Raw genomic sequence first — 22,888 nt, 5'->3', positions numbered from 1 at the left:
CCTTGGGCATTCACATCAATTAGTGGCCCAGAGCTCTAGTCAGGCAACCCCAACCAGAGGACAATGAACTCCCAGGACACCCTGTAGCTTAGGTATTGTTGTTTCCAGAGATCTGAGGTATTGTTTTTCTCCAAGGAACCTCAATTATCCACATGGTATGGGGTTTTTCATTATAGAGAGGCCAAGGACCTCGCAGTGTCATGCTTGGCGCCCTCAGCCTCCGAGTGAGGGACTCAGCGGATGGAGTAGTGGTGGGACCTGGGCCTCGCTGTGGGAGAGCTTTGGGCCCCATCAATCAGTGCAGTCTGGTGGCTGAGTGCAGAGAACCCAGCACTCAGGCCTGGAAGGCTCGCTTCGCTGCTTATGAGCATAGCCAACAATGGGTAAGAAGAGGAAAGATGAAGGAAGCCATGGTTTTGCTCACTGACTACAACATTGACCTTGGTTGAGGTAGAAGTTGAAATTCATGAACTGAGAACCTGAGTAATCCCCGTTCTCTTTCTCTGTTTGAAATAAGTCAATTCCTGCCTAGCTCTTCAACCATGTCCCAGGATTTCTGAAGAGCAGATTCTGAAGCCAGCCCACGGATTCTATTCCCACAGCGGTGGTGCATCCCAGGCATCTATACTCCTGTAAGGGCTCCAGGGGTCCCCAGCAAGCTCTCTCATTCCCATGGTTCGCTACAATCACATGATTGATCATGCCTGCGGTGATGGAGTCTGACTAACTGACAACGTTCCCCCTCCCCGTCAACTCCACACAGTCCCTTTGGCAAACACACATCTCACACCAGTTCAACTCAGCAAATGTTTATTGGGCACCGAGGGTAGTCAAGGCACAATACCAGGGGCTATGGGCACAATGACAGGAAGGCTGGGCCTCACTCTCGGGAGGCGTACAGTAGATGAGGGAGACAGACACGCTCACAGAAATACAAGGCGGAAAGAGGTGAGCTCTGTGCCTGAGGTAAAGATGGGAGAGCAGGGGACACACATCGCCTCAGGTGACTGACACCAGAGGTCCTGGGGAAGAAGGTACAATTCACACAGGTGGGACTGGAACGAGAGTTACTTCAGGCACAGAGGAGGGCAAACGCAGCAGTGTTCAGAGGCAGGAAAGCCGTCTGCTTGACTGGTGCTAAAAGCTTAATGGAAGGAGTTGAAGCTGGAGGTTGAGGGACTGTCCTTGGGCTACATGGCATCACCTAAAGTCTCATTCAGAAGTCTCATTCTGTAGGAAATGGGGAGCTAGTGAGGGAGTCAACCTCATTTCCTCAATTCCAGACACGCTTCTACTCTACGAACAACACGGGACTGACTTTAACACCAGCTTCCTGTTGTTAACTTTATGGGCTCACATCTAAGGGTCTCAGAACAGAAGGCAGCTCAGACCTGACGGCGGCACATCCTTTCCAAGGCTGCACAGAGCTAAAACGCAGTAGTCTCACTAGGTGAAGGTTGAGCTTTCCTCACAACTAACCCTGCACTAACTCCAGAGAAAAGGAAGCAGTGGACAGAGCGCAAGGACAAAGCCAACTTCACAACCTAAGCGTGGCAGGGGTAAGCGCAGAGAAAGCAAGGGAACCAAGGGAAATGGTGGAGATGCAAGGAGTAAAATCCGAATCGCCTGAACTAAGCCACTTTTTTTAAAAGGCCTCTGGCGTCACCATGCAGCCCTCAGGCCCTCTGGGTGAAGAGATCCTGCTGCCCAACTCACTGGAATCAGCAGATGCATTGCTATGAACCTACACATATAGTTCTCTGCTGTTGTAGGCTCCTAGGAGCCTGCCTAACTATCCAGCGAAGACGGGGAATGACGCCCTCCTCCCCCAGGGCCACCCCAGCCTGGAAAGGGGTGTGAGGCCACTGCTGTCCAGGTGGATACAGCAATGCTGGTCAGTGAAGGTTCACCCAGGACCTCCACCCCGGCTGAAGTGGTCGCTTGGGTGGGGACCACGGAGGAAGCTGAAGTGACAGCAGGGTTCCCAAGGAGAAAGGTTCCTGTGGTGCTGGCATGCACCTCTGGACTCGATGCCACAGGGCCCCCGCCTCCATTGCTGATGGTCCACAGGCATGGGTAGGGACTGCCGAGACAGAGAGACAGGAATTGGTGACAATACTTCAGCAAAGAGATGCTACCAACAAGCCCATGTACATTCCCAGAACCTCTTGAGAGTGAGAAGAAGGGCAAAGTTGGGCAGTGATGGGAAGGGGACTTCTGGCAAGGACTGTGTCTCTAGTCTCTATTTCTGCAGAAAATCCAAGAGACTCGGTGAGATATGGTAAATAAGAAAAAAAAAAAAAGGCTAGATTCTGGTGCTGGTCCCGCTAGTAACACCTTCCTCAGACTCAAACAGCGTTTCATCATCTGACACCCCCTTGCAACTGTCTAACATAGCTAAGGCAGTCAAAGGAAGGTTCTTCTACTGTACGAGCAGTGGTATGACCTCCCTCTGGCCAAGGCAGGCAATGTGATAGATAAAACCAGCAGGACATTGCCTCCAAAGCCCTTGGTGTGGCTTCTCTACCACTGATCAGCTCTGTGGCTGTGGTCAAATAACTTCATGCCTCTGAATCCCACTTTCTATATCCTCAAAAATAAACCATTCTGCATAGCTCAGAAATTGTTGTAAAGGTTAGATTAAAAAACAAATATGTAGTATTCTCGAAGTGTTTTCTATCATGCTCACATCCCAGGGCCTCCCTCACCTCTCAACTCTGCTCCCTGGTACAAAGCCCATAAAATACCGTAGCCACAAAACAAAGAGTTTATCCCCAGCTGCAAAAGAGCCATCCAGTTGTCACTTTCACTTCCTGCTGGCTTACTGTCAAAACAATAGCTTAAACTGATACATTCAGGAAGCAACACACAGGAGTTCTGGGAGACACAGGAAGCCTCCAAGTCCCACTAAGAGCAGGCTACTGGCGTTGCTTACCTGGGCCCTGGATTGATTGGTCCATTGGTGTGGGGTACAGACAGGATGCTGGCATGAGGTGTGGAGGATAAGGAGGTCCAGCTGTCAGGTCCCGAGAAAACTTGCAGATTGTTGCTTGAGCTTTCTATCAGATTCACTTTGGGGAAATAACTATATTTCACTTGACAGAACATGCAAATATGGCGACCAGTGACATCATCTCACGGCAAAATAGGAAGACGCTTGTGGTTCTTGAATGTCAACTACAGACCGGGTGCTGCTCAGTTGAGACCCTCCCCAAACACCTCGCGGCCGTCTCTTTATAGACAAGGTGCCCTGTGTGACGCAGATCCACCTGACTCCTTCATCGTCTGTTGCCCTTCAAGAATGGACCATAACAGCATCCCTAAACAAAATCCCAGGAATGCCAAAGCCCAGAGGAGATGTCTGAGGTCCTGGCCTTCATTCTCCTTAGAGGTCCCAGGAACAAAGCGGAGTTCCGCTTCACCTGGGTGTCAACTACAGAATCATTGGGTATGTAGTCACAGAGGGTGGGATGGGCGCTGCCCGGGATGGGGAGATGTGGGAAGGCACAAGTCAGCGCTGAGATAGAGCACACAGCATGCCAACTAGAATTAATACTGTGTGGCGGGCTGGGGTGTAGCTCGACTAGCAGGGTGCTTACCTGGTATGCATGAAGCCCAAGGTTTGATCCCCAGTACTGCATAAACCAGGCGTGAAGGTCCACCCCTGTAACCCCAGCACTTGATGGTAGGGGCAGGAGGACCAGAAGCCTTAGCTACATACTTCAAGGCCATCCTAGACTAAATGAACCACTGTCTCAAAATAAATAATAATAATAATAATGTATTATATCCTAACATTTTACTACGAGAATCTTCTTTTAAAGACAGGTTTCTCTATGTAGTCCTGGCTGATCTAAAACTCACTCTGTAGACCAGGCTGGCTTTGAACTCAGAGATCTGACTCCCTCTGCCTCTCGAGTGCTAGGATTAAAGGCGTGCCCCACCACTGCCTGGGATGAACCTATTTCATATTTTGAATGAATGTTGGTTTCCCTGAACATAGTAACAATTTCCCTGTATGTGTGTGTGTGAATGTGTGTATGTGAGCATCAATATATTACTGTATACATTAAATGTATATATTTTTATAAGGAAAGAAAGAATACTGCCTTGTACTTTTTTGAATCTTCATTCGAACGAGTAGTGTATATGAAAGGAAAATGTGGGGCTGGAGGGATGACTTGGAACTTAAGAGCACTGACTGTCCTTCAGAAGGTCCTGAGTTCAATTCCCAGCAACCACATGTTGGCTCACAACCACCTATAGTGAGATCTGGTGCCCTCTTCTGTTATGTAAGCATACATGCAGGCATAGTACTGTATACATAATAAAAAAAATCTTTAAATAAAAAAAAAGGAAAATATATGAAGAATGAATGATAGAGGGCTGTGGGGGGAAAGGAAGGAGGAGATTCCTATTGACGACCCTGGTGCTAGGTGCAAATGTGTCTCTCAACGTTCATGCATTAGGAACTTAATCCCCTCTGCAACCGTGTTGATAGGTGGGGCCTGTGAGAATTCTCATGACTGGAGTGACACCATTACTGTAAAAGGTGATACTTTATCTTTTAAAAAAAAAATGAATGTAGTCCCCTTCCCGCTCTCCTCCACGCTAAAGTGCAACAGCCAGAAAGGCCAGTGCCTTGGTCTTGGACTAGTCCGCTTCCCTTGTGAGGGAATAAATTCCTTTTCTTTACAAATCACCCTACCTCAGACAATATGTCCTGCCGCAGAAAACGAAATCAGGCCTGGGGCATGCTGCTGCTTTTCACGGCTGACACTTGCAACCTCTTTAGTCTCAGCTCTTACCAACGGTACCCCTCCTCCACCTTCTGTCCAGATCTGTCCCCAGGGAGCCAGGGCTCTTTCACCTTTCTGAGTCCACATAGGGACTGCCTCCCCAGAAGCACCCTGCATCTCTGCCAGCGATGCCCATCATCCTCCCTTTCATTCCTGTGACTCCCACTTCCGTTCCCTGTGGACATCACTTTCTGCCCACCACCAGGCCAATCGACTTGCCGTTTCTTCCTTCCCACAGTCCGTTGGTCTGTGTGTTTTAGATTGTCTCCCAAACTTTAATGTGCCTACCAGACCTAAGGATCTTGTTAAAACACGCACTCTGGCCCCAGAGAGGAGCCTGAGACACCAGAGAGCTAACAAGTTCCCAGGCGATGCTGCAGCTGTGAGACCCCCATTAGACCACTCATTCCCCTGTATTATGACTGATTCTTGATGTATTTCTGTAGCTCCTCTGGGGGACAGCCTGGGTCTTAATCACCTTCCTAAAGGAGGGCTCGGAAGGGAGATCCGTGTGCTGAGCGCAAGGAAGAGCCTGGAAGCAAAGCGAGGCCCTGCCAGTTCGCGGGGTCGTTAAGCTGCTGTCTCCACACTGGCAGCAGTCCTGAGGCTTCCTGGGAGAGATCACCCATGACCAGGAAGCCTTCTGCAAACGCAGAGCTCGGGTGTCACTAAGGGAGGAAAGCGCCATCTCCCGTGGCGCGGCATGAACTGCACTCATCTGTGTATTTGGGATTGGCCATTCATTTTAGGACAGGGACCTCTGCATGGGTAAGGTATCTGAACATCTCGTCCATGTGCCTAAAGCAGAACCCAGCATGTAACTCATCCTCGGGAGTTACGTGGTTGAATGATCAAAATTAAAAATTAATCTTTGCTTTCATCCGCCTTCTTTTTTTTTTAACAAATCTAATATGCAGAGAGGGTCTAAGAATGCAGAAGGCCAAGACTGACCAGACAACAGCCGATAAGGAAAAATGACAATACCAATTTTAAAATAAGGCTGGAAAATTGTAGGAGTGGAGTCTGCATGTCGCCAGCTCAAAGACTTGAACAACTGGACTGTGATTCTCCTGCTCTGGACCCAGACTCCTGAACCAGGGCACAGTGACAAGGAGGAACCCTCAAGGACAATGAGATGAGTGTCTCAGACCCCGCAACTTGACTTAGCGTTAGACATCAGCCTAAAATGATCACTACATCAGGACCCTGAGTTGAGGCCTTTCAGACCCATCAGAGACCATGGACGGGGCTGGGGCTGTAGCCCAGTGGTAAAGTCCTGGCCTACTATGCATGTGCCCTGGGATCAATTCCTCACATGAAAGGTGAGGAGACTAATTTCTCCTATCAAATATTAGTGTATGAAATAATACACATACATGCATTATGTGTGTGTGTACTATAGATGAAAAAGTACTTCTTCTTAACAGCTATGCACCCCCGAGGTACATGCCCAAGGGTTTAATCAGCTGAACCACACACCTGAGGGAGCATGGTTTCTATGCATGTACGCAGATGGGTAAGGAGCCTGCCGATGTCCTCGGAGGCCAGGGTAGGGCTCACAGCCGTGGTGGGTGTGGGGAGCAGGCAGCGGCAAAGGCGTAGCATACTGGTAATTGGTGTTTCCTGCTGTGCACATGCCATCCGGATTGGAAAGGATCCAGCCTCCCACTAGAATAGACAAGGAGAAAATGCAGGAACTTCCACACCAAAATCAGATAGCAAAAGTCATTCTGGATTAACTAAAGTAAACGTTAGTCTAGGAAACATTAGATGTGTGTATAACTCCCTGTCTGCAGACGCTCGGGTTGTTTATGCGCTTACACAGGAAGAGGAACGGTCCCTCTCTTCTCTACCCAGTGGGAAGTGATGTCTTCCAGCAGGGCCTACAAATAGGATTCTGAGAGCACGGAAAATGAGGAGCTAACTCTGCACCGCAAACCTTTCACTGAACTTTCAAAAGCCCACAAAACACATCCTAGAGACGGTTGCTGAAGATCCTGACCAGAACGCCCTACATTAAGTGTGTTTCTGGAGAAAAACTAAGCAATGTGAGCCCTGAAACAAGAAGCCATCTCAGCTTAATAACAAATGGACGCTAGCCCGGGCCACAGCCGCCCCTTAAGCACAGTGACTGAGGATCATCATCTAGATCACAGCAACGTGAAAGTGGAATTGGGGCTGGAGAGATGGCTCAGTGGTTAAGAGCACAGACTGCTCTTTCAGAAGTGGCTACATTTGGGGTGGCTTATCTTGATCCAGGTGGAGCTGATGAAGAAGTCAATGGGAAGGGGATGCCGCTGCATTTTTTTTAAACCCCATTTTATTTATATTTTACATATACAAGTGCTCTGCAGTACACCTGCAGGCCAGCAGAGGACACCAGATCCTGTTACAGATGGTTGGGAGCCACCATGGGATTGGTGGGAATTGAACTCAGGACCTCTCAAATGTAGGCCCTCAGTGTGTTGGGAGACAGCTCTAAAATGCTGTTCTTGTGGGGAGATCCAGATGTGTAAGTGAGTTAGCAGCTTTCCCTGGGGCTCCCCCTTACTGGTCTTATCAGACCTACCCAGAAGACTTTCACAGGACATCACAGATTCATCGGAAGGCAACCTGGCCTCCAGGATGGAACTGCTTGCTCCCTTTACCCTTCCACAGCGAGCACCACCATCTCCCCACCCCCACCAGCAGACGCCTCGAGGCTCTTTCTGTACCCCAACAAACTATTTAAGTTTTAACCACATAGCCCTTTCCTTGAGTCTCTGGTGTTTCTGTATGGCTCTCATATTCTTTCATGTTTATAATTTATATACTTCCATTTATCAATCATAGACATTTCATAGGAAATTTAAAACTTCTCTATATTGATTATTAGATTCAGGATTCAGATGTTCAGTAGGCAAAGCCAAAACTCAGGATTAATTTTTGGCAAAAACAAGGCAGAGCCCACACCACCCCAAGACCAGTTAGTCTGCCCGGTGCTGTCGACACCTCAGGCTATTTGCTGAAAGCATTACAGCTGGGGTGGGTGCTAACCTGGTGCTAACCTAAACAAGAGAGTATTGACTACAGTCCCTTTAAAAGGCTTTCCTAATGGCTTCTCTGCAAGGCTCTGCTGACAAATCTGCAGAGAAGATGATCTGCAGTTTGGGGCTAGGAGGGGGTGAAGAATTCCAAAGCTCTCGCAGGGCAGCAAGAATCATTCTCGACAATCCGCTAGCATCAAGCTAAAGGGGTTGTCAGCCAGGACTGAATCAGCTAAGCAGGGCTGACGTGCTCACAGAGACTGCAGCAGCAAGCACAGGACCTGCACAGGTCAGCACTCAGTCTTCTGCATATATGTTATGGCTGTCAGCTTGATGTTTTTGTGGAACCCCTAACAGTGGAAGCGGGTAAATCTCTGACTCTTTTGCCTGCTCTTGGGGCTCTTTTCCTCCTATTGTATCTCCTTTAGTTGTGTTTGGTTATTGTCTCTTAGAGGTCTACTCCTTTCTGAAAAGGAAATGGAAGAGAAGTAAATCTGAGGGAGAGGAGAGAGGGGAGGATCTGGAGGGAGGGGAAAATGGTGTCAGATGTATTGTTTAAGAGAAGAATCTATTTTCAATTAAAAAGAAAAATGAGGGGGGCTGGAGAGATGGCTCAGTGGTTAAGAGCATTGCCTGCTCTTCCAAAGGTCCTGAGTTCAATTCCCAGCAACCACATGGTGGCTCAAAACCATCTGTAAAGAGGTCTGGCGCCCTCTTCTGGCCTGCAGACATACACACAGACAGAATATTGTATACATAATAAATAAATAAATAAATAAATATAAAAAAAAGAAAAATGAGTGTGTCAGAAGTGAGCCTCACGCCCTTGTCACTGTTCTAGGGTTACCATTGCCACTTCACAAGTCTGGCTCCACCATGAGGCCTCTGCTGTGCTGGGGCATGGAGAAAGAGGCTTCACCAGGAATGCCCGCTGTTACCTCAGAATCACAGGTGTGAGGAGCTCCAGGTCTCCCACCCTCCAGAAAACTCAACTACATTCTAACACCTGAGGCCACAGCCTGTTGAAGCACTGCAATGAGGACCCCAAAACGAAGAAAATGAAAACTTCAGACCAAAGAAGCAAGAGTGGAAAGCATGAAGGGAGAAAATAAGCCTGGATGCCTGTTAGGAGATCTTATCAGAGAGCTAGAGCGTGCAACATTTATGACTTCCATTCCAGGGTCCTACCTAAGGCTTGCTTGGGCTTCTTCAGCCTGGGAACCTGGCTTCTCTCTAGGAACTCTAGGAAAGGCAGACACTTGCCTCAGGTTAGTGGAATGATCGATGGGGGTCTCGGTTTGGACTAAGCCTGACACAATCATGACAGTAAAGCAAGCATGAAGAGAGATGGCTTCCCGTGTGGCCCCACATGCCTCCCACATGCTATCATGCCACTCACGGTGAGAATAGGTCACATGCTGGCTCTCAGAGACAGCCTCCGGGATGTCCTTTAGGTGGTTTCTGGAAGAGTAATGAAGATCACAGAGTCTGTTACAGTCCCGCATAAAGCACATAAGTCTCTCTGCAGAGGGTGATAAACTTCTTGGAATAAGAACAATCAAAGCTGCTATCCTCCCCAGGTTGCCTTCCCAGGGACACTGAGTCTACACGGTAACAAGTTTACTTTTCCTTCCCCATTAGTCTTACAGCCATCACTTTTTACTTTGATTTGATTGGTTTTATGATTCTTTTACATGCCTCAAAAGATGAGACAGTAATAACAATAGTTAAGATCTGCACAGGGGCCAGGCAGTGGTGGTGCATGCCTTCAATCCCTGAGTTCAAGGCCAGCCTGGTCACAGAGCGAGTTCCAGGACAGCTAAGGCTGTTACACAAAGAAACCCTGCCTTGAAGAAAATAATAATAATAATAATAGAAATAAACTGCACAGGGTTTGGGGACAATCCATATGTGATATATTTGATCCACCAATAGTGGGATTAAAGACATGAGCACCACAGCCCAGTGGATTTCTGAATTCTTTCTATCATGGCATGCTACTATCATTTTGATGTAGATTTTGTCACTTCATATACATCAACCTGTTCTTTAGGACCTCTGTTATCTCAAAACATTGTCCTCTACAGCATCAAAATGTTCCCAGGCATTGAACAGAACAGATTCCTGTGGCATAGCATTAAAAATGGCTGTCTATCAATCCGTAACCTTTAAAAGGAAATATTAGACATTTTATTTTTAAAAAATCAGTGAAAGCTGGGAATGGTGGAGGCAGAGACAGGTCAATTTCTGTGAGTTTGAGGCCAGCCAGCCTGCTCTACTAAGCTAGTTCCAGAACAGCCAAGGCTATATAGAGAAACCCTGTCTTGAAAACAAACAAAAAACAGTGAAAATTTTGAAGCTTGGTCAGTAAATTCAGGACACTTCAAAGGTGACCCTCCCTGTACTTTAGGAGTCAACAGGGACAGGAATGGTTTACACTACTCTTTCATTTTAGCCTCCATGGAAAAAAAGGCAGGGAGTTGGCAAGACACTCGTGCAAACTGCTAGATCACCATTCATGCCAGGACAGAGATCCTACATGAAGAAACGGGGGGAATTATTAGAGCCATATTCATGGTTTGGAGACTATAGCTGAGTTTGTAGAATTCTTGTCTAGCACACGCAAAGTTCTAGCTTCACTGCCCAGCACCACATACGTGAAGCATGGTGGTTCATGCTTGTAACCCCTTGTGAAATGAAGGCAGAGAGATCACAAATTCAAGATCATCCTCAGATACACAGTGAGTTCAAGGTCAGTCTGCTCTGCCTGAGATCATGTCTTAAAAATTAAAATAAAACACCATACATATTCTTCAAAAGTTGGGAAAGCACAGAGAAAATTATTTAAAACCTAAATTCCATTTTAGGTGGTTGTGCTACATTCAATAATCCACAGTAAAACAAGGCTGATAAAACCCTGACAGCTGCGGGCTCTCCTAGACCTACAGGAGCTGCTATAGGGACAAATTACTGTCATTTGGTCTGAATTTTGTTTTTGAGTTTGTTCGGCACTAAACTGACCATTGCGACATGTTTCTAGCAAAGGTAATCCAAGCTCAAGTTCTGCTCAGAAAGTCCCGTGTTTGCAGAATTCGGTTCACAGGTTCTTACTGAAATCCTTCCACTCACCTTTCCTTGGCATCCAAGAAGGCCTTGGCGAAAGGGTTGTACTTGATTTTGAGAGCTGTTATCTTGCAAAGACAAGAAGATGGGTTACTAAAACAGTGCACTACAGACACAGCCCTGGTCTCCCCGTGAACTTCCGTAAGTCACAATTCCCTCTTCCTATTCTCTTCCCTTCCCATGTCCCATGGTTCACCACTGCACTGACCGCTGCGCTGTGGGACAAACACAGCAAACGATGCACAAAGTGAGCCAAGTGGGCACAGCGTTCGGGATCACAAAGAAGAAATGGCAAACAAACTATTGATGTCTGCAAGAGCCTATGACTCTGTGTGAAGGAAGAAAAGTAAAAGTACAGCTCTTTCTAGAAAAGGGGAAGGGGTATAGGGCAGGAGCAGATGCCCTGTTATTTCTCTTGGCTTAAGCCTGGAAAGTTTGGGTGGGAAGTGAAGCTGGCACTGCATGCAAAGGAGATTTCTGCCTCTCTCAGCCAGCCCCACACTAATTCAACTCTCAGGGAAACCGTGAGCAGTAGGAGGGTCCATGCTTAGATTTTACACAGCTTGATCGCCAGGGGATGCATTCAAACTCAAGGGATGGCTAAGCCAGGCTAGGGAATTTGCTCGAAGGATAGCCATCACCAGGCAGGCGGTTCAGAGAGAACTGTCTGGCACCTGTGACCAGGTTAAGTTTCTAAGCATCTCCCAGATGCTCAGTAATTGAATGAGGGCCAGTGGCTGAGAGCAAGCAGCATGGAGATGGGCAGGGACCACTGCCTGGGCCATCTCCCTTCAACACCGACTCCTCCCAGAGAGAAGTGGAAAGAAGAAGGCTAGCTGAGAGACTGGGGGTGTTGAAAGACAGCACCAGTGGGGAGGATCTGGCAGTTTCTGTTCCTGCTGGCCCACTGCCGGGCTTCTGCCAAGAGCCTGGGTTACTTTATTGAACTGCAATGACTCTCTCTCTCTGCACGCTTGCCCTAAGCTAGGTCTGCAATGTCATTTCACATATGGAAACCAAGATGCCAGTCTCCAACCTGATGACCAACAGGGCCCTTCGAAGGAGACAAAACATGGCAGACTCGGGGGCTGGAGAGATGGCTCAGTGGTTAAGAGCATTGCCTGCTCTTCCAAAGGTCCTGAGTTCAATTCCCAGCAACCACATGGTGGCTCACAACCATATGTAAAGAGGTCTGGTGCCTTCTTCTGGCCTGCAGACATGCACACAGACAGAATATTGTATATATAATAAATAAATATTTAAAAAAAAAACATGGCAGACTCTAAAAACCTTCCTCAGAGATGCTAGTCCTGCTGCCTGGCTCTGTTAAAGCCTCCACATAAAGAAACACATGTTTAAGCAGCCAGAAGTTATCGATTTTTTAATGGTAAGATTGTGAGGGGTGAAAGCGTTTGCTTCTATGTGGAGTGAAAGCTTGGCACATTTATCAAAATCCTCAACATATTCCCTGTGCAGAACAATCCTTTCTCTAAGTGTTCACTATTAAGCAAACTGTGATAAATTGATTTCTCCAGCAGCATAATTAAAAACAAAACAACTTAAGTTCTGCTAGAGGCAGGAGGTTGCTCATATGAATGTCATACACCTATATAAGCAAATACCAGAGTGGTTATAGGAAAAAGAGATATGGCTGGATATAACTTTATAGAAAGGGACCCACTATGTCCTATCGAGTTATTTAAGGGAGGAAAAAAAAGAAACATAGAGCTGATATATGCAAGATGAGCCAGAACCAGTCTGAACTGGTTTGAACAGGTCTAAACCGGTCTGATCCGGTTTGAACCTGTTTAAACGGGTATGGGCAGGTAGGAACCGGCTTGAACCAGTCTGATCCGGTTTGAGCCAGAACAAACCGGTTTGATCCGGTCTGAACCAGTCTTAACTGGTTTGATCCAGTCTAGCTGGTCTGAACCAGCCTGGACCAGTTTGACCCAGTCTAAACTGGTCTGAAACGGTTTGATCCGGTTTGAGCTGGTTTGAGCCGGTCTGAACTGGTCTGATCCAGTTTTACCAGTCTGATCCAGTTTGAACCAGTCTAAAGCAGTCTGATCCGGTTTGAACCGGTCTGATCCAGTCTGAACCAGTTTGATCCAGTTTGAACCGGTCTAGACCAGTTTGATCTGTTCTGAACCAGTTTGAGCCAGTCTAAACCCGTCTGAACTGGTTTGAGTCGGTGTAAACCAGTCTGAACCCTTTTGAGCTGGTGCAAACTGATCTGAACCGGTTTGAGCCTATCTAAACGGGTCTGAACTGGTCTGAGCTGGTTTGATCCGGTTTGAACTGGTCTGAACCGGTTTGAACCTATCTAATCCAGTCTAAGCTGGCCTGAACCTGTTTGAACGGGTCTGAACCGGTTTGATCCGGTTTGAACCGGTTTGAGCCTGCCTGAATTGGTTTGATCGGGTTTGAGCTGGTCTGAACTGGTTTGAACTGGTCTGATCCGGTCTGAACTGGTTTGAACCGGTCTGAACCAGTTTCTACCGACCAAGCACACTAAGGGACCCAAAACAATGACTCAGATCTCCAATAGACTCAGCAGTTTTATAATGATATACAAGTGTGTCTGGTCCGCACTGGGAGAGGCTGCTTTGGTGGACTGCTGTCACATGGATCTTGAGTGTGTCCCAAAGACCCGTATGTGAAGGCTTGGTGTCCCTGGGAGCTGATGGAATATTTAGGAGGTAGGCGTGAGAAACTCTACACTGACTTCACTATTTAGCTTTATCACTGTTGAGAAATTCCAAATCCTCAAAACTTAAATTCTGTTCACTCTTACTCAGTGGCAATAAAAAGATGCCATCAACTCTACCATGCACTTCCATGTAACTTTGACACACACACACACACACACACAGACACAGGGCCACACAGATGTGTACCCAGGCACACACTTGCTTACCTCCTCATTCTGATAGGCAGTCACAGCAATGAACTGGGTTTCAGGGAAGGAGCAGTTCGTGACCATTCGGTGGGCGCCTCCAACACGCACCACGTGAACCTGAGGTTCGTATTTATGTAGCGAGTTCAGCATTATCTGTTGAAGGGGAGAAAAGGTCTTAGAAGGCAAAGCTAAGCCTAGGACATCATAGTTGGTCAGCCAGCCAGCACCATGGGTTCCTCACGAGTTCAGCACCCACCCCAGACACGTGAAGTTCTATGTGAAAATGAACCTCAGCAAGCTTCTCACTGACGCTCACACCAGGATCAGAGGGAAACAGCCAAAGTTAAGCTTTCTCTATTCTACCCAGATCCCAGCTTCTAATTTCTTGCTGCCTTTGTGTTCAGTATGACAATATACATTTCAATCTGTTTAAATATATCTTTGTTTATATGTGAAGAATTCCAGGAATGCAAAACTGTTAGCCGTGCCTACAGGGTAAGGAAATCTAATATCAGAAGGTTATACAAAATTTATTCTTCCTGATTTAAATGCAAGGCTATTTAAAGCCTTGTGCTGTGAGATAGAGTGAGGCAGGAACAAGCAACCTTCAAATTTGCACTTTAATAAAGAATATTCTGGCTAACACAAAGCCTGGGAGTGCGTTACTTCTACCTCCTAAACTCTGAACTCCTGTGTTCCCTGCCACTTAGAACAGAGAGAAAGGAGAAGACCCAGGCTCAGAACAAACAAAGCAAAGTATGAAGGCCGGGGAGAGGAACAGGCCTTGTCCCCCAAGTCCCATCTCCAACGCCTGCAAATGGTCTGCATTTTATAAAGCAACTAACAGCCTTACCCAGGGAGCTGGATTTGCAACCTGCCACAGAAATGGAGGAAAAAGGGCTCCACATCGTGTTTACCCTAATTGGAGATTTTAAATAAAACATTCCTTATTTAAGGTTTGTTTGGATTTTTTTTTCTGAAAAAAAAAAGCTGATTCAATATTCTATTGATAATTATCATAATGCCCAAGCAGAAGAAGTAATTATTTCATTTAGGAGCAGCTTTTTATTAAGGTATTTGTCTATTGCCAACATGCCACTTACACCAAAAAAAGGGGAGTGGGGGAGAGGAAAACAAAACCTGGTACCCACAAACATCTCCCTCCCTGGGCTGGGTAAAAAGCACCGCAGGCAAGACAAAACGGAAAGAGCCTGGTGATTAAGTAAACTAGCGCACTCTCTCTCGTTCTCTTAACATCAGGAAGTCCATTAAAAACTGAAGCACCAATTAAGAGCTGTTTATTCCTGTTTACATTTGGACTCCAGGAAATAACCGGCTTCTGTGGGCAAAGAGGCTGGTGAGGACCCCTCTAATTGCCTAAATGCACCCTTGATATTTCTTGATTGGTGTGTGGGGAGGCTGCGCGTACCTGCCCACCTCCGGTGAGCTTGTTGGTCAGCTTCACTTTGCTGAAGGAGATAGGAGCTTTCATCCAATGAGCCCCGAAGTTGGGCGAGTCCGGGTGAATGTAGACACAGCTGTGGCTGGAGACCTCAGGCTTGCCTGCGGGAACCCATTCCCCATTGACGTACTTCCAGCGGTGACTGTCTGTCGGGACAAAGTCCAGCAGGAAGGAGTACATGGCATTGGGGTCCAGTCCTGTGACGCTAATCTTCAGCACAGGGAACATCCGTCTGAAAGAAACCAGAAACAGCCCCCAAAGGGGACGTTAGAGGATCCCTTCTCCTCCTTGCCCCAGCGGCTTTTCTGCCTCTGAGACTTTCCATGGAATGATCTAGAAGGGAGGCCACACAGACAGCAGCTAAGACCAAAGCCCCAGTACCACCAGAGCCTCTTTCTATTAATGCATTCGACATTGAGGTTGACTATAAAACACTGTTCTGTGTGTTAGAATCTGCGGACCACCGGTCTAGTCATTTCCTACAGAAGGACATACAGACACGTGTGTCCTCAGATGCTGCATCCTCACGCAGCTCTGTCTCTAGAGACCCGCCCGCCCCAGACTCGCACGGAACCCTGATTGGGAATAAAGGACGCAGCATATAGTCGGCTGCGTGGGAAAGCAAGCAGGAAGCGGGATTTTGAGGGACCAGCTAGAGTTCTTTTCCTACAGGACTTCTCAGAGACTTACCATACCCAAGCTCACTGTGGACACAGGAAGGAGTGTGAGACTGTGTGCACCCTAAACCTCGCCTGTCTTTGACCATTTTGTGCGGATCTCTGTTTAAGGCAAATCCGTCTTGAGATGTAAATATGAATTCACTGGTCTTTCTTCAACCCTCTAGAACATCTATCTAAATATCTCACTTCTAATGCTATAGCTTACTTATTACCCACAAAGAGAAACCACATAGCCACCATCACTAAGTTCCCCCAGTTCTTTCTAGACTTCCTGTTTTCAAAAGGAAAAGACAAGGGAAGTGGTTTCTGCCAGCCAGGGACAGAGTAGATAACCGCATGTGCTCCCAATGTCCAAAGTGACCCAAGGTAAAATTCTAGAACAGCAACAGGACTGGCCAGCTGGAGGTCATGAGGCTAAGGGCAGAGTGCCAATACCTGGCACATTTACCAGGTATTGGAATAAATACTTGACGAGAATCAGCTGACTGATTTCCTGCAGCTTGATAAAGCCTCCTTGCTGTGACACTAGTTTCAATAAATGAGCCTCAGTACGTGCATCAGAAATAAAGTGTCTACGGGAGAAACTGCGTCAGATATTGTGTTCCCAGCCCATATTTTTGGCTGAGAATCACATGTCCCATATCACTGTCCTCCTCGAGATGACTTCTCTTTCAGGTCACCAGGAAGGCTAGTGATGCGGCATCTTCCCTGCTCCACTTTCTTCTGCTTTTTTTCTTAGACGCAATAGAAGCGGTTTTTTGCCGTTACTCTCTCTTGACATCAGACTGAACTATTCCTTTTCTCTGTGTATTTAACATTTTCAATTAGTTTAATAGTATTGGCCCGGTGTAGACAAGAGGGGGTTACTGAACACACACATGTCATTTGCAAAGAAACATAAACGCAGACATCAGAGAGGTCCATAAAGTCGTTTTGACAGCTGGGAAGATAGCTTGTTCACAGGAGGTATGGTCTCAGGTGGTCTCTGTCTTCTGGCCCCAAGCTTTCCCCAAAACAATACATTTTGGATTTTTTTTTTCTTTTCTTCTTCTTCTTTTACCTTATTTAAAAACACCTTACAAGGGTGGCGTGTGGTCACTCGTGAATAGTGGCAGAGGCCAAGTGAAAGAAAGAGGGGCACTTTCAAAACCAGCCTGGTCTACATAGTGAGTTCCAGGTCAGCCCAGATAACATCGTAAGACCCTGTCTTATAAAAAGAAAAAAAGAAAAAGCACAAGCATGGCAAATAAATTGTTGTTTTGTGAACTAAAGTTTAAAAGCACTGTGAGGCTAGGATGCATCTGTCGCAGGTTATTTTAAATAAGAGCAAAATCTGCAAAGCATGTCTGTTCCATCACACTGAGCACAGAATGATGCAACTGCTCAAGATGAAGGTGTGACATCAAACACTGGGAGAGTCTAGTTCTCATTTACCACTAGCAAGATGATTTAGCGCAAGGTCTTTTTCCAATGATAATAGTTACCATATGCACCCAGGGGTTAGTATATGTTATACCTTACTTAAGCCTTCCTTCACTATAAAAAGGTGTTATTACACCCCTGTTTTAGTACAAAGGCCCCAAGTTTCCAATAAGCCTATTAGGCAAGAGACTAAAAGAGAAAGCCGTATCTGCTGGGGCAATGAGAAGGAAACCCCCTGTAGGATGTTCCAATAGGTTTGGGTGCCCCTTTTTCATCTCTCAACTCTGTTGTGTGAGGTCACAGTCACAAAGAAGGAACCCCTAATGGCATTTCTTCCTTCTTTCTAAATTCAGATAGACTTGATATTGTAAGGAAACCAGGACTGCACAAGGAGCTTCTCAGCATCACTATTCATCCTTAAAGCATACAAGATGTCACTCCACATCTTCAAGAGCAGCTACAGTAGAAAAGCAAGACAACAGAAAGTGTTGCCGAGCATGGAGAGACTGGAGCCCCTCCCACAGTTCTGTACAGGATGTAAAATGGTACAGTCACTCTGTCGGTATTACTATTTAATTCTGCAAGTCCGCTCCTAGAAATGCATACAGGCAGGATGAAAACACATGATTACACATATGTCATAGCAGCAGTATTACAAAAACGGGCAGATCCATCGAATGATGAATAGATGCAAAATATGTTATATCTATATGATGGGGTGGTATTTGGTCACAAAAGGTGCGCAGTACTGCTGCATGTTGTAACACACATGAACCTTGAAAACACTAGGTTAAGAGAAAAATTTTCACAAAGAAACACACATTGCATTATATGTAAATCTAGAATCCAGAATAAGTAAATCTAGAGAGGCAAAAGGCAAACTAGTGGGTCAAGGGATATAGGGTTCTTGGGTGGGGAAAACACAATGAAATGTTCTACATCAGTTGTGGAGAAGGATAAACAGTTCTGGGAATATGTCAAACCCATTGACCTGTGTGTCTTAAGTGTATGATTGATATGTTATGTGAATAACATCCCATAGTAATTCTGTCAATTAAATAAAGATGCTTGGACAGAGGTCTTATATGAAAAATAATAGAATGATAGACTGTTTCATACCCTTTAATGATCCGTTTGCCAAGAGCTTTATAATTATCCTTGATTTTGAGATCACCACATGGATGAACTAAACAATGACGTGTGATTTTAATTTCTGTTATCACAATGGGGAATGGATAAGTCTGTCAGTCTTAGACAAGTCTAAGACCTTGTCAAAGATCTTAGAATCAGACTAGACCTCCCTCTTAGCCAAGTTAATCTCCTTCCACCTCATCTTCCCCTGCCCCTTCTTTGTCTTGGCCCACAGTGATCTTGAAACATCACCTATGACCTGTAATCATGACTCATGGCAAGGTTTTGCTATCAGAGATGAAATCCACTTCTATTCGAAGTGATTTTTTTTTCCATTTTCCCTCAAAGCATGACTAAGCACAGAGAGGGTTGAGTCTCTGAAGAGTTTGGAGACATGGAAATCAGCCTCTAACTCACAGATTACCAGTACTTAATTCACCCTTGAAAATAAATCTCCTCAAAGAGGAAGAGGGGGTGATGGAGAAGGAAAGCAGAGAAAATGAGAAAACACGAACAACTCGTCCCAAAACACCATGCTTGATGGGTCATGGGTATTGAGTTTTACCCACAAACTTGGCTTTGGTTTTGCTGTGAAGCTAGCAGTTTTCATTTCACCAACAGGAATCTTGGGAAAGAGCCCTGCTGGAAGAGGTTAGCAGGGGTTGGGGCTACAGAAGAAAAGTAGAAGCAATGAGACCGACTTTTCAAGGAGGGGAAAAACAGAGGCCGTCCAAGGCAACACTCAGGAGGTTTTGCTCAAAAACAGCCTTCACTCTCCTCGCCAAACAATAACAGTCACCAGAAGGTCACGAAAGCTGTCAGGGTTGAGTGTGTGTGTGTGTGTGTGTGTGTGTGTGTGTGTGTGTATTGTATATTTATGAAACACATGAATGTTAGTACATGAAAGTAAGCAGGCATAAGCTCAGCTGCAGTTATCAATCATGTACCAGTCAGAGGAGAAAGAGCAGTAGCATCAGGGGAGAAGCAGATAACGCAGGTGCCTATGATCTTTGTAACTTGTGATTGTAAAGTGTAGCGAAAACAATTCTTGGGCTACCCAGGCATGGAGACGAACCTGCCTGAGATGTAACCCTCGGTTTTCTCTTTTGTGCTGCCCTCCCTGGAAACTGCTAGCAGGAGCACATCACTAGCACCCCCACCCCCACTTGTTAACCAGTTCCAATCCTGCCTCCCCAGCTCCTATTTATGATAGTCCAGTAGCACCAGATAGGTCAGAAAATGCTCCCAACTTCTTAAAAATCTGGACTAGGTGAATTTAACTAACTCAAAATTATTAAACTGCATAAACTATACATGAAATACAGCACTTACTGTATTTCAGATGAAGATGTTTATAGGTAAAGAAAACAAGTACATTGGGTCTGAGCTCACAGGCTACCTGTCTCAGCTACACAGAGGCTAAGGCATGAGAGAGAAAAGCTCAAGGCAAACCTGGAATTCAAAGTAAATTCAGGGCCAGCCTGGGCAACTTAGTGAGACCCTTCAAAAGAGGACTGGAAATACAGCTCAGTAGTACATCAGTTGCCTACTATATAGGCAGTCTCCAGTACTGGAAAGGCACAAGGGAGGGAGGGAGGAAGGGAGGGAGGGAGGGAGGGAGGGAGGGAGGGAGGGAGGGAGCAAGGGAAAAGATAAGAAAGGAAGAAAGAAGAAAGGAAAGAAAGAATAAAAAAGAACAGGAGGAAAAGGAGGATGGGGAAAGGAGGGAGGAGGGAAGATATTTAATTTAGTTGCCTGTATAGTCGGAACTGAATTTTTTCCTGCAACCTAACACATAAATTCCTAGCTTAAATGGTGGAGGGGAAGGTAAGTACAGACGGGGAGTGTTGTAGTTATCACTGTGTTTGAAAGCTTATCAAACACAAATGACTAAAGTGTTTGCTGCTGTTGCTTAAATTTGTAATGGGGAGAACAGCAGAAAAAAGGGAAAAGGGAACCGTGGAGCACATGTGCCCAAGGCTTAACTCACTGACCTAACCAAAGCTTCTGGAACACTCAGCCAGTCAGTGGATCACGAGACCAGGCAATAAAGCAGCTTTTCCATGAAGGAGGTTCAAAGTCTAAAATTATTTAAATAATTTTAAACTTTAAATACTGAAATTTTATGGAGGTTTAAAAAAAGGTAAGCAGCACTCTTTTCGAATGGCAAAGGTACATTCTGCTATAATTTACTATCAAATTGAATTTAATAATGTCTTATAAAATTTTACTGCCTTTCCTAAAACACTTGAACCATATTTTAATCTATTGGTTGGACTTATTTATATTGTAATAGAGGATCACTTTGGTGGACAAATATGGAATCTAAGCACCTGTGAGATTACACAATAATAAAGCACAAGCTGAGTGCTCCGCCCACAACCAGACCTGACTAAGTTTTTACAATCACAACATCACACATCTTTGAAAGAGACCAAATCCACTTAAGAGTTTGGGGGCAATTCTTTGAAGTTAAAAATATTTTCCATCAAGATAAGAAACGAGTGAAATGAAATTTTCAAGTATTTAGAGTAATAAAATGTAGAGTACACATAGGGGGGGTCTGTTCAGAAAGGAAAATGTCGTTATCACGCAAGGCTGATCGTTTCCCTACTGCTGGAATCACAGTTTAGAAAACGCACGTATTTATAGTCTAACTTTGATTCACAAAGCAGTTTACTGTCACGCAAAGGCTCTCAGGTTCATGATTCTCTCAGCTGCGCAAGGGATAGCTCATTTTCCATGCCGTGTCTTATTCAAAATTAGAACGCTAAGACACGGAGAACTGAAGCATTTTACGCAAGGTCAAAAGCCAGCCTGAAGTTCTACTGGCTTCAACTTTTCTCCAAAAACAAAAACTTCCCTCCAGGTGTCAGAATAAGAGTCCTGGCTCAGCCGGCACTCCTGCAGACGTCCTTCGGTGTTTCATATTTTTGTGCCTGTGGGTACCAAAAGGTACGTGAGCGCCATATCGGGAGGCAGTGCGCCTGAGCAGTGAGTCTCTTTCAGAACATTCGCATCTCCTCTGCTAAGTGCAAGCTTTTAATATTGCCTCAGAAGCCCCTTAACAGACGCAACTTCACAGTACCTGAGCCAGACCAGCAGAGAGCCGTACTTATAATCCCCACTCTTTTCAGGGGAGGATAGAAAAAGAAAACTTCCCGTCCCTGAGACAGGGTACTGCGGCTTCGTTCGCTGTTACCATGCCAGCTCTCACAGCCACGAACACACAATCCTAATGGAGCACTAGCCCTAGAGGAAGCAGGTGGAGGGATATGCGAGGTGGTTAAATCTGCCCTTTCGATCCCAGGCTTCAACTAATCAAAATTGTCTGACAAGTTTGCTGTGTTTAAGAGGAGACTGTTTAGTCTCCAAATAAAATCAACTTTTACATTTCTCTGAACAGGGCTGTGCCCACGTCTGCTCCGGGGTATGTAGTCAGTCAAAAATTAATACCAGTTTCTGACAGTTGAGCCCACTTCCCTGGTGCACGGGGCATGCCCTCCTGCATAATAATCCTCCATTTAATGTGTGTGTAAGACAGGTGGCTCCAGCTTCCACTGCTCTGATGATCTCAGAGAAATGAATTAAGTTGGCTGAGTGACAGCCAGCTGAGACCGTCTTTCTGTAAGGCGTTCCGTGAGAGCCTGGAGCCTCTGAAGGAAGAGTGGCAGCCTCATCAGCACTAAAGGTGTCTTACCTTCCTCGCCCACCCAAGGCCAGCACAAGCAGGATGCAGACAAACTCACCTGCCATTCTTGGTCACGATCATTTCATTGGTGACTTCCTTGAACCTCTGCCAGAGTGGGGCATCCTCCAGGATGATCTGAAGTTGCTTCTCCGTAGGATCTCCCTTCTCCCTCCCCGCCTGAAGCTCACTTTCCACCACATTGAGCAGGCGAGACACCGTGCCTTCACCAGCCTTCTGCGTGCCCAGTTCACTCATGGCTATAGGACCTCGCAAACTTTGCTGAGAGCCGTTCTTTGCTCTTTGCTTCCAGCTCCTTCCTCCCCTCACTTGCTGGCTCTTCGACCCCAGCCGGCCAGTGTCTGGGAGTAGAAGATGCCTTGGCTCTTGCTTAAGCTTCTAATATGAGACCCCTGAAAGTCTCCCAATTACACCGTCAACCTGTTAAGCTTCAGTTGGGGAACAGGGTGGAGGGGGGAGAGGTGGAAAAGAAAAGGCCCTCTCCTAATTACTCACTGGGTCAGGTGGGAGCCAGCCAGGCTTTCCCATTGGCTGCCGTGCCTACAGTAGACATTTAAGAAGAGTACTCCATCCAAATTATCCGGCTTTTATCTTGTTGTACCTGAAGAGGTCTAATCGGTGTATTGAGGACCAT

At 46.1% G+C, this 22,888-nt stretch overlaps 1 protein-coding gene across 1 annotated transcript; it reads right to left on the bottom strand.

Moving 5' to 3' along the window:
• Positions 1 to 1,564: 1,564 nt before the first annotated feature.
• Tbx19 (T-box transcription factor 19) lies at positions 1,565 to 22,491 on the bottom strand. The gene is made up of 8 exons (XM_041663008.1): positions 22,295 to 22,491; positions 15,280 to 15,544; positions 13,869 to 14,003; positions 10,955 to 11,016; positions 9,225 to 9,286; positions 6,279 to 6,467; positions 2,936 to 3,071; positions 1,565 to 2,083 (listed from the first exon to the last, which is right to left on the bottom strand). The coding sequence occupies exons 1-8, from the start codon at positions 22,489 to 22,491 to the stop codon at positions 1,789 to 1,791; spliced, it is 1,341 nt and encodes a 446-aa protein (XP_041518942.1). The 3' UTR covers positions 1,565 to 1,788.
• Positions 22,492 to 22,888: the final 397 nt, after the last annotated feature.

Source organism: Microtus oregoni, unplaced genomic scaffold (genome assembly GCF_018167655.1).
Source record: "Microtus oregoni isolate MIOR12 unplaced genomic scaffold, Mior012 000013F_ref0000133, whole genome shotgun sequence".
Taxonomy (NCBI): domain Eukaryota; kingdom Metazoa; phylum Chordata; class Mammalia; order Rodentia; family Cricetidae; genus Microtus; species Microtus oregoni.
This window is presented reverse-complemented; position numbering and strand designations above follow the sequence as displayed.

Excerpts from the sequence above, each read along its gene's own strand:
- Tbx19 (XM_041663008.1), bottom strand. The coding sequence starts at position 22,491 with ATGAGTGAACTGGGCACGCAGAAGGCTGGTGAAGGCACGGTGTCTCGC. Across the intron at positions 11,017-13,868 it reads CTGCCTATCAGAATGAGGAG|ATAACAGCTCTCAAAATCAA; the intron begins GTAAGCAAGTGT and ends TGTCTTTGCAAG. Across the intron at positions 6,468-9,224 it reads GCATGTGACCTATTCTCACC|TGGGAGGCTGGATCCTTTCC; the intron begins GTGAGTGGCATG and ends TGTCTATTCTAG.